Source organism: Mustelus asterias, chromosome 1, assembly GCF_964213995.1.
Source record: "Mustelus asterias chromosome 1, sMusAst1.hap1.1, whole genome shotgun sequence".
Lineage (NCBI taxonomy): Eukaryota > Metazoa > Chordata > Chondrichthyes > Carcharhiniformes > Triakidae > Mustelus > Mustelus asterias.
This window is the reverse complement of record NC_135801.1, coordinates 29311363-29323915: the sequence shown is the minus strand read 5'-3', so window position 1 is coordinate 29323915 and position 12553 is coordinate 29311363. Positions and strand designations below refer to the sequence as shown.

At 43.5% G+C, this 12553-nt stretch overlaps 1 protein-coding gene across 1 annotated transcript in view; it reads right to left on the bottom strand.

Moving 5' to 3' along the window:
- LOC144492625 (interleukin-15-like) overlaps nt 1-11948 on the bottom strand; it is a 61664-nt gene extending 49716 nt beyond the window's left edge. The window contains exon 1 of the mRNA XM_078210850.1: nt 11603-11948. Within this exon, the coding sequence (XP_078066976.1) occupies nt 11603-11677 (75 nt within the window). The 5' untranslated portion in view covers nt 11678-11948. The remainder of the gene's footprint in view (nt 1-11602) is intronic.
- Nucleotides 11949-12553: the final 605 nt, after the last annotated feature.

Genomic DNA, 12553 nt, shown 5'->3' with positions numbered 1-12553 from the left:
CTGTATCCTTTCTATTAACACAATATCCTTCCTATGTTGTGAAGTCAATAATCCAACTGTGGTTTTATAGCTCATATGGATTTGCCATTATTCTTGATTTAACATTTTCTTCCCATAACACCCAGTACCCCTTTTTTTTCTTTTTAATTGCTATGCATTTTGGCAGCCTGTTATACAAATAACAAAGAAAAGTACAGCACAGGAACAGGCCCTTCGGTCTTCCAAAGCCCATGCCGATCATGATGCTCTAACTAAACTTAAAAAAATCTTCTGCCCTTACTCAGTCCATATCCCTCTATTCCCTCCTGATTCATGTACCCATCCAGATGCCTCTCAAATGTTGCTACTGTGCCTGCTTCCACCACTTCCTCTGGCAGCGCGTCACATTCTGTGTGGAAAACTTCCTCTACATATCTTTCCTAAACATTCCCCTCTCACCTTGAACCCGTGCTGCCTTGTAATTGACATTTCTCCCCCTGGAAAAAGCCTCTGACTACCCACCCTGTGTCTATGCCTCATAATTTTGTAGACCTCTATCAGGTCTCCCCTCAGCCTCCGTCTTTCCAGTGAAAACAATCCCAGTTTATTAAACCTCTCCTCATAGCCAGCACCCTTGAGACCAGCAACATCCTGGTGAACTTACTTTGCACTCTCTCCAAAGCTTCCACGCCCTTCTGGTAGTGTGGCGACCAGAACTGCATGCAATACTCCAAATGCAGCCTAACCAAGCTTTTATATAGCTACAACATGATTTCCCAACTCTTGTACTCAATACCCCGGCTGATGAAGACAAGCATGCCATAAGCCTTTTTAATCACCTTGGCCACCGGTGTTGCCACTTTTAGGGAACTGTGGACCTGCATGCTCTGAGCCCTCTGTATGTTAATATTCCTAAGGGTTCTGCTATTTACAATATAATTCAGACCTAAATTTGATCCTCCAAAATGCATCACCTCACATTTGTCCAGATTAAACTCCATCTGCCATTCCTGTGCCCAAGTCTCCAATCGATTTATATCCTGTTGTATCCTCTGACAATCCCCGGCACTATCAGCAACTCCACCAATCTTCGTGTCATCCGAAAACTTACTAATCAGACCACCCACATTTTCCTTCAGATCATTTACATACAGCTCTTGAATACTTGTCAATTCAGCCTAGATTTCAGAGGTTGCTCAGTGGTAACAATCTGGAGTCAGGATGTTGTAGGTACAATTAAGTTCCATTCCAGAGACTTGAATACTGCAATACTGAGAGAGTGCAGCATTGTGTCAGAGGTGCCATCTTTTGCATGAGACATCAAAAAGTTACATTTGGCCCCTTTGTGAAGGCCAATTTAGTTCATCTACACGGGCGGTAGCAGGGACAAGTAACAGAATTGGTAGCCAGCAGATTGAAAGACATTAATTAACTTTCAGAATGGGTAAATAATTAGAAAATAAATCTTAAAGTGTGAGGCTCTCAATTTTGGCAAGAAAAATAAGGAGGTTACATACTACTTGGAAAATAAGAAGGAGTACATACACAAATCACTTAAGGTTGTGACACAACTCAATAAGGCAATAACAGAATCAAACTGAGCACTAGGGCTTATTTCCAGAGGGATAGTGTGTAAAAGTATAGAACATATGCTAAACTTGTAGAGAAACCTGGTTTGACCAAGCGCAGGTTTTGTTGTCACATTAAGTTAAGTTACTGTGAAATTCCCCTAGTCGCCACACACCAGCACCTGTTCGGGTCAATGCATCTAACCAGCATGTCTTTCAGACTGTGGGAGGAAACTGGAGCACCCGGAGGAAACCCATGCAGACACGGGGAGAACATGCAAACTTCACACAGACAGCGAGCCAAGCCAGGAATCGAACCCGGGTCCCTGGTGCTGTGAGGCAGCAGTGCTAACCACTGTGCCACCATGTATTATATAAAAGAATATTGAAACTGGAGAGTGGGCAAAAAGATTTCCAATCATAGTAGGTTAGATCCCATAGGACAGGCTGAAAAGACTGGATCACTTTTCTCTTGAAAAGAAAAGGCGAAGGGTAGATCTAATAGAGGTCTTTGAAATTATGAAATGATTTTGATTGCATAAACAAAGGGTATTTCCTTTGCGAGAAATGCAAAACTACATCAATATCAGAGAGTCACTAAGAGATCAAATAGGAAATTCAGAAACCTCATCAATCCAAATTGTTGAGAATGTGGAACTCGCGTCAAAGTGATTTATTGACATGAATAGTATAATAGCACTTAAGGGGAAGCCAGATAAGTACACAAGGGCAACCTGCATACAGTTATGTAGCTATGGCAAAATAACACAGGGTGGAGGAGGCTTAAGTGAAGCATAAATGCCAGCTTGAACTGTTTGGGCCAAATGACCTTTCGCTTGTGCTGTATATTCTATGTAATATTTATCCCTTAATCCATATCATTAATTAAGAGATTCTGGTCAAATCTCTTATTGCTCTTTACGGGATCTTGCTGTGTACAAATTGATTGTCATATTTCAATAGTGACTGCACCTCAAAAGTACTTTTAGCGGTTGTAAGGCAGTGAAAGAAACAATGTAACTGCAAATGATCTATTTTTGATGAGATAGAAACAAGGAATGAAGACTCGACTAATGAGACAAATTCTCTGATAGATTTGCCCTGTGGGAACTAACACAAATTTAATACTTACGCGACTTGTAACTTTTCTTACTTTTGTACTCAAAGACATGCAACTAATAAGGTCTGTAACCAAGATAAATTTGCACTATTAGATTTTACACCAGGTTGTACAACCTGATCAAACGTGTATTCTTCAATTATTTGAAGGCCAATAGATAAGACTTATGTCAAAGGAAACACTTGGAGGAAAAACAAACTTGTATTTATATAGCATGCAACAAGCTCAAGACATCCCAAATCCCCTTCAACGAAAGAGGTAGATTTGAAGTTTAATTCTTACAATTTACCCATTTACCAAGCTTACAGTCACTATCTCCTTTGATTCAGCATCTATTATCACCAATCTGTTAAATGTGTTAGGCATTTTTCTACATAAAGATACTATATAAATGTAACTTGTTGGAGTCAATGCAAGAGACACCTTTCCCCAGTCTAATCTATCTCTCAAGAATGTCGTACTTCATACTTCTGAGGCCAACAAGGAGACCGGATAGGGAAGATAACCAGATGCAACATCACAATGCCATGAAGCAAATCATCATGGGGCCAGCAAAGAACAACACTAACAAACAGAATAGATAAGTGGTAGTTCTGGGGTATTTCATAATTAGAAAGATAGAGAACTATTTTTGCAGCTACAATTGGCAGTACCAAGAAAGTCTGCTGCCTGTTAGAAACATGGGGGGTATTTTCCCGTCCCACCTGCCATGGGAATCGTAGTGGGCGGGGGGCAGACCATGGAAAGGTCCATTGACCTCAGGCGGGATTTCCTGATTTTGGGACGAGTGCAGCCAGAAAATCCCACCTATAATGTAAAGGATGGGAAAGCTTTTCAAAAAAGGATGCTAATCAGCCTGGAGTTATTCTTCATATCCAAACAAAAATATGAAGGAGTTCAATGCAAGTCATTCAGAAGGGCTTGAGATATTAAGATCTAGGCTAAACATATTACAAGCACGAGTATAAAAGCAAAACATCGGCTCTGGCAAAGGGTCATCCAGACTCTCTGGTTTTTATGATTTGATTTATTGTCACATGTATTAGCATACAGCGAAAAGTATTGTTTCTTGTGCGCTATACAGACAGAGCATACCGTTCATAAAGAAGGAAACGAGAAAGAGCAGAATGTAGTGTTACAGTCATAATGAAGTTTGAGAAGCAGTAGGAGATGGTTTAGGTGGAGAGGGATTTGTAGAATACATTCAAGATTATTTTTGACTTTGTATATAAGTTCCGCAAGGATCCATGCAATACTGAACTTGGTTCCGGATAATAAACTACATGCAGGTAGCATAGAACTTAGGCATGGGCTATCATGATATAAATTAATTTAAAAATCAAAATCAAGAAGCAAAGAAAAAGTCAAATAGAAAAATTGACTAAATTGAGTCCAGCAAATTGTAGCAAAAAGAGGATTTAACCTGGATAAACTGAAAGAAATACAGATTGAGTTTCCTTTACCTATAAATCCAAAAACAGGACACATCCAAAAATAAAATCACACCTTTTTGTGAACCTCATTGACCTTTAGCGCATTGACCTCATTGACCTGACCTTTAGGAAGTCTGGTTTTGTTTGTCTGCACTATTCACCTTGTGATTTTTCTGTTGACCATCTCAAAAAGAAACTCTTTCAGGCGCCTTGTATTTATTATTCAGTGATACATCTTACTTTGAGCTATTTAGATGAGAGGTGATCGAGGCTTAGACTATTATAATGTAAGTTTATACGTGGTATGCAAAAAAATAAATGATCTGAAATCCAAAATGCAATCAACTCCGGGGCTTTTGGATAAAGGATACTCGGCCGGAACTGTGCAACTTATGTACGGGTTTTACAGTAAGCTCTTTTTGCCTATTTCTGTGCTGCTTATCAAACAAGTCACTTATCAGCTGGTATGCATCCTACTATCTGATCTGAGGCATATGGTTGAATTTTTACTTTACTCATGAACTCAAATAACCTCTGGCCTCTTGCACATATTTTTTATTATCCTGATGTTAATAACTCTGTTCCAAAATCACATTTAAATACTGTAGTGAAGGATTACTGAAAGTTATTCCTCTGCATCCCCCAATGTCTATTTTAAAGCGGGAGGCAGAGTTTTATCAGCCGCCCATAGACAGGCAGCTCACTTTCTCTCCCCGTTCATAGTTAATTTTTAATTCTTTCATGGAATGTGGGCATTGCTAGCTGGGCCAGCATTTATTGCCCATCCTTAATTGCCCTTGAGCCGAGTGGCTTGCTAGGAAATTTCAGAGGACAGTTAAGAGTCACATGTAGGCCAGGCCCTGTAAAGCTGGCAGATTTCTTTCCTTAAAGGACATTAATGAACCAGATGGGTTTTTATGACAATATACAATGGTTGGATTTTTAATTACCCATTTTTTTATTGAATTCAAATTTCACCATCCGCCATGGTGGGATTCAGGTCGCCAGATTACTAATCCAGTGACAATACTTCTACACCACCGTCTTCCTATATCCCCATTTCAACAATGGCACTGAAAAGGGATCCTCAAGAGATGCCTACTTGCTATTTTTTTCTTCTCAGATTGCAGAATAGGTTCTTAATAACCATGAAGTTATTAGGGCGACACAGTGGTTAGCACTGCCTCACAGCACCAGGGACCTGGGTTCGATTCCCAGCTTGGGTCACTGTTCGTGTGGAGTTTGCACATTCTCCTCGTGTCTGCGTGGGTTTACTCCGGGTGCTCCAATTTCCTCCCACAGTCCAAAGATATGTGGGTTAGGTGGATTGGCCATGCTAAATTGCCCCTTAGTGACAGACAGGGGGACTGGCAAATGTATGGGGTTATGGGGAAAGGGCCTGGGTGAGATTGTGGTCAGTGCAGATTTGATGGGTCAAATGGCCTCTTTCTGCACTGTATGATTCTAACCTATTCTGGAGGAAGAAGGACCACAAGTCCCTGGAACCTATTCCTTCATAACCTATCATCTACTTTTATGCAAGCATTAAAGGGAGAGCTGGAAGGTTTTGTTAAGTAGTGGCCATACGGTCATCACGTAACATACAAATTTGCAAATAAATCAGTGTCTATAAGGGGAACACGATTTTTATTCATTCACAGGTAAGACCAGCATTTATTACTCATCCCTAATTGCATTTGAGAAATGGTGAGTAGCCTTCTTGGATATAACTCAATAGTTTACTAGGCCATTTCAGAGAACAGTTAAGAGTCAACCATATTGATATAGTTTGGAATCACATATATGCCAGAGTGGATAAGAGTGGCAGATTTCCTTTCCTAATGGACAGATGGAATTTGACAACAATCTAACGGTTTTATGGTCACCATTACTGATGCTGGCATTTTATTCCAGATTTTCTTGAATTATATTTACATTTCCATGGAGGGAATTGAACTCATGTTCTTGCACTTTTAGTGGAGGCCTCTGGATTACTACTCCAGTAACGTAGCCATTTATGATACTGCACCCCTGGTAATAGAATTATGTTGTATCTTTCCACGTTGGATTTGAGCAGCCATCCATCCTTGCCTGTAGAATTCCCGCTTCGAAAAGGAATATCAAGCTTCTTCTCTGGTTTTGAAACTTGCACCCTTTGAAACAATCATTTTCAATTTAAAGAGATGTGCAACATATGGTTCTACCGCAGTCCAATGGGCCGCCATGGGGGGGCGCTGGGGGGTGCTAAGGATAATTCGGGCAGTGGGAGATATCTGTTTATTCACACCAAAGAATCAACATTTTAATTATTTTCATAAAAATGAGCTTTCAGATTTTGACATGTTAGCATTTTAGTTCCCCCCCACCCCGACCCCTCTCCCTCAAACATGCTGATTTGGAGACTTTCTGTAAAAACATCACACTAAATATCTTAACTTCACTCAACCATTTCCTTTCAGTTCTACTGAATTCATGTTGGAGGGGTAGGGGGGAGGGAACTCCAGACTGTCTATTCATCTGGTGAAAGTCCCAGGACGAGAAAATCTATTTACCGACTTTCACTTTGTATTATTTCCAGGAAAATTCCAAAAATGTGTGTAGCATTATTTGGCCTTAAATGGGGAAAGATATTCTACAATACTTCACTCCTGGATTTCATGTCCTGCCAAACTGCGGTTGCTGGTGCATTACTATGAGTGAGAAGTGTTGCATCCCTGTGCTCCCATCGCTGTGGGAATGGGTGAAATAGAGATGCAGGTTCCGGTGAACACATCAGTGCAATTCATGCTTGTGTTGTTACAGAGAATGTCAGTACAGGAGTTTGAGTAAGCTTTTAAAAGGAAGGTGATCCTCAGAGGGGAAAATGTGAGGATTATGGTATTAAGACCGTAAGATATAGGAGCAGAATTAGGCCATTCGGCCCATCGAGTCTGCTCCACCATTCAACATGGCTGGTTACCCCATTCTCCTGCCTTTTTCCCGTAACCTTTGATCCCCTTACCCATCAAGAACCTATCTACCTCTGTCTTAACTATACTCAATAACCTGGCCTCCACAGCTTTCCAAGGCAACAAATTCCATAGATCCACCACCCGCTGGCTGAAGAAATTCCTCCTCATCTCGGTTCTAAAGGGTCGTCCCTTTACTCTGAGGCTGTGCCTAAGTAAGTCTTCTATGCATTAACATCTCAAAAATTCTCATTTTCTCCCCTCCCAATGGGTTTACCTTCCTTAAGAGGCTAACTCAACATCCCATACTGATAACCTAAGTAACTACATTAATGTGTCCACCTGCATCACCCACCCCATAAGGATAGCATTTGAACTCATAATTTCCAACCAATGATCCACCTTGTGTTGTCCCAGCAAACAAATTAACAAGGCATGAAATCCAGGAACTAAATATTATTTGATATTCTTCCATATTAAAAGGCGTTTTAGTTGAATTTACATTATATTTTGGAATTTCCAAATGAAAGGAGCACAAAGCAAAAATTACCAAATATGTTTTTCTTTTGAACTATTGCCAAATGCGAAGAGAAGTTCCCCTCAGCACGGCAGCACAATGGTTTGGAATCACATATATGCCAGAGTGGATAAGAGTGCTAACCACGGTTAGCACTGCCGCCTCACAGCACCAGAGACCCAGGTTCAATTCCTGGCTTGGGTGTGAAGTCTGCATGTTCTCCCCGTGTCTGTGTGGTTTTCTTTTTTGTTTAAATATAGAGCCCCTGAAGTGAAGGAGGAGGCCATTCAGCCCATCGGGTCTGCACCAACCACAATCCCACCCAGGCTCTATTCTCGTAACCCCATATATACTCTGCTAATCCCCGACACGAGAGCCAATTTACTATGGCCAGTCCACCTAACCCGCACGCACATCTTTGGAATGTGGGAGGAAACCGGAGCACCTGGCAGAAACCCATGCAGACACAGGGAGAATGTGCAAATGCCATACAGATAGTGACACAAGGCTAGAATCAAACCCGGGTCCCTGGCGTTGTGAGGCAGCAGTGCTAACCGCTGTGCCACCCTGAAAACAGAATGTCAGATCAAAGTTTATTTATTAGTCACAAGTAGGCTTACATTAACAATGCAATTAAGTTACTGTGAAAATCGCCTAGTCGCCACGCCTCCGGCACCTGTTCAGACTATGGGAGAAAACCGGAGCATCCAGAGGAAGCCCACGCAGAGACGGGGAGAACGTACAGACTTCACACAGACAGAGACCCAAGCTGGGAATCAAACCCGGGTCCCTGGCCTGTGAGGCAGCAGTGCTAACCATTGTACCACCGTGGCTCTGGGTGCTCCAGTTTCCTCCCACAGTCCAAAGATGTGCAAGTTAGGTGAATTGGCCATGCTACATTGCCCCTTAGTGATGAAAGATGTGTAGGCTAGGGGGATTAGCGGGGCAAATACATGGGGTTGCAGCGTGGAGCAGGTGGGTAAGATCCTTTGTTGGGAAGTTGGTGCAGACTCAATGGGCCGAATGGCCTCATTCTGCACTGTGGGAATGACTGCTCAACCCCCAAACAGGTCAACTGATTCGTGAAGTTAAAATATTTTCTTTGATGTGTTTACTGAAAGCACTCCGTGTTTGGGGGGGCGGGGTGTGGGGGGGGGGGGGAGGTGGTTGTGACTGAAATGACAAAAACTGGAAATTCACATAATTACGAAAATAGTTAAAAGATTACAGCTGATTCTGCTGATCATAGGGAGATAATTACAGAGGGGGGTTGGAAATCTCCCCAGTGCTGTAATAACCCTGATCACTCTCTCCCTTTGGCAGTCAGTTATACCGCTAGAGAACTGTACATTCAACTCAGAAGTGACTGTGTGTCAAAGGGAGCTCAAGTTTCAACAAGTGGACTCTCACTCGAGTCTGTATTTAGCAATCAGGGAACCCTTGCACCGATTAGAAAAATCAATGATTAAAATTACACAGGTCATTGCTACTGTGGAGTTGGGTAAATGTGTGGTTTCAAAGGTGACTGACCAACTCAACGTACTTTAAAGTTAGGCACACTTTCAGCCTCTTTGACTTCACTTCACACCCAACTGATATAGAGACACACACACACCCAGAGATACAGACACACACACACACACCCAGAGATACAGACACACACACACCCAGAGATACAGACACACACACACCCAGAGATAGACACACACACACACCCAGAGATACAGACACACACACACACACCCAACTGATATAGAGACACACACACACCCAGAGATACAGACACACACACCCAACTGATATAGAGACACACACACACACCCAGAGATACAGACACACACACACACACCCAACTGATATAGAGACACACACACACCCAGAGATACAGACACACACACACACACCCAGAGAGACAGAGACACACACACACACCCAGAGATACAGACACACACACACACACCCAGAGATACAGACACACACACACACCCAGAGATACAGACACACACACACCCAGAGATACAGACACACACACACACACCCAGAGATACAGACACACACACACACACCCAGAGATACAGAGACACACACACACACCCAGGGAGACAGAGACACACACACACACCCAGGGAGACAGAGACACACACACACACCCAGAGATACAGACACACACACACACACACACACCCAGAGATACAGACACACACACACACACACACACAGAGATACAGACACACACACACACACACCCAGAGATACAGACACACACACACACACACACAGATACAGACACACACAGATACAGACACACACCCAGAGATACAGAGACACACACACACACACACAGATACAGACACACACACACACACCCAGAGAGACAGAGACACACACACACACAGAGATACAGAGACACACACACACACACCCAGAGATACAGAAACAGAGACACACACACCCAGGGATACAGAGACACACACACACCCAGAGATACAGAGACAGAGACACACACACCCAGAGATACAGAGACACACATACACACACACACCCAGAGATACAGAGACAGAGACACACACCCAGAGATACAGAGACACACACACACACCCCCAGAGATACAGAGAGAGACACACACCCAGAGGTAGACACACACACACACCCAGAGATACAGAGACACACACACACCCAGAGATACAGAGACAGAGACACACACACCCAGAGATACAGAGACAGAGACACACACACACACACAGAGATATAGAGACAGAGACACACACACCCAGAGATATAGAGACAGAGAGACACACACACACACACATAGAGACAGAGACACACACACACACACACCCAGAGATATAGAGACAGAGACACACACACACACACACCCAGAGATATAGAGACAGAGACACACACACCCAGAGATATAGAGACAGAGACACACAGACAGACACACACACACACACATAGAGACAGAGACACACACACACACAGATATAGAGACACACACACACACAGAGACAGAGACAGAGACACACACGCACACACACATAGAGACAGACACACACACATAGATACACACACACACACACAGAGACACACACACACATAGAGAGAGACAGACACACACACACACATATAGAGACAGACACACACACACACACATACAGAGACAGACACACACAGAGACAGAGACACACACATAGAGACAGAGACACACACACACACATAGAGAGAGAGACAGACACACACACACACATACAGAGACAGACACACACACAGAGACAGAGACACACACACAGAGACAGAGACACACACACAGAGACAGAGACACACACAGAGACAGAGACACACACATAGAGACAGAGACACACACACAGAGACAGAGACACACACACAGAGACAGAGACACACACATAGAGACAGACACACACACACAGACAGAAACAAACACAGAGACAGAGACACACAGATAGAGACAGAGACACACACACAGACACAGACAGACACACACACAGACACACACACAGAGACAGACACACACACACATAGAGACTGACACACACACAGACAGCCAGAGACAGACACACAGAGAGACAGCCACACACACACACACAAACACACAGACAGCCAGAGACAGGCGCACACACAGCCAGAGACAGGCACACACACAGACAGCCAGACACACACACGGACAGCCAGAGACACACACACTGAGACAGACACACACATACGGACAGAGACATACACACCGACAGAGAGAGAATATAACCTCTGCTCAGTGGCAGCTGCTGAACAGGGTCCAAGAAACAAGTCAATTTCAGCGCGCCAGTTTGCTGGGAAGAGGGTGGGTAAAGAACCAGCCAGAATCCTGCTCAGGTTATATAACTTCACACAACAATTAAAGGAATGAAGCGTGCACTTAACATTATTTTTTGAAAAGAATGCCTCATTTAATTATTTTTTTTAAATGCATGCCCCCTGTACTTTTTTTTAAAAGAATGCCTCCTTGTAATTCGAAGTGGAGTTTTTTTTAAAATCAAGATTACCTGTGTGAATAGAGCGGACTGCATAAGCGACAGTCTGCTGAGAGTTAGGGCGAAGATGCAGAATAGGGGGTTCATTCGCCCGCTTCACTCCCTCTTCACTGCAGCGAGTGCCGTGGCCGCAAGTCGGTGTTCATGGTCCCGGCGAGCCGCTGGTAAATCCCGCTAGTCTGCACAGTGCGTAAAGATAGATCTTCCGGGTAAGTTCCCCACTGTCTCTCACTCAAACCAAATGGGCAACTCAGGCACTTTAGAAAATTGGCATCAGATGGGCGATACTCCCGCAGTGACTGGGGGGGGGTGGCACCCTCTCTATCTGCCCTGTCAACAGTTTGTTATTCTTCCCCTCGCACCGTGCCTCGATCACACTTCGAAAGAGAAAGTTCAAGCTGCCAGTACACACACACAGTCGAGGCGGTCCCCAATATTACGTATCGCGCCCAGACGCAGCTCAGGGCGGCTATCTGATTCCCACCAACTCCTGGAACTTCAACAATCAGAGTTCTGATGACCTCCAAAAGTTAAAACTCTGTCTCTCTACAGATGCTGTAAGAGTTTTAACAACACCAGGTTAAAGTCCAACAGGTTTATTTGGTAGCAAATATTTGGTAGCATCTACAGATGCTGCCAGACCTGCTGCTGGCTTTTTCTAGCCTTTTATTGTTTCTGTTTCAGATTCGCAGTGTTCTGTTTTTAACTCCCCCCCCCCCCCCCCCATTGTCTGTTTGACGATCCCTCATCAATGTCCCAAGACGTCTCACCAATGTTAAAGGGCGTTAGTCAAATGCATGTTGCTGGTGAGGGTCTGGGTCGCTTTGTGTTGCCCCCCCCCCTTTTTTTTAAGGTGTTTTAGTTTCTGGGTCGCAATTATAGGGGACCCGCCACCAATTTTGTATTGGGTGAAATTAAGTTTAAAAATCACCAATTTTTAAAAAGATTGCAGTATCTGTGGAA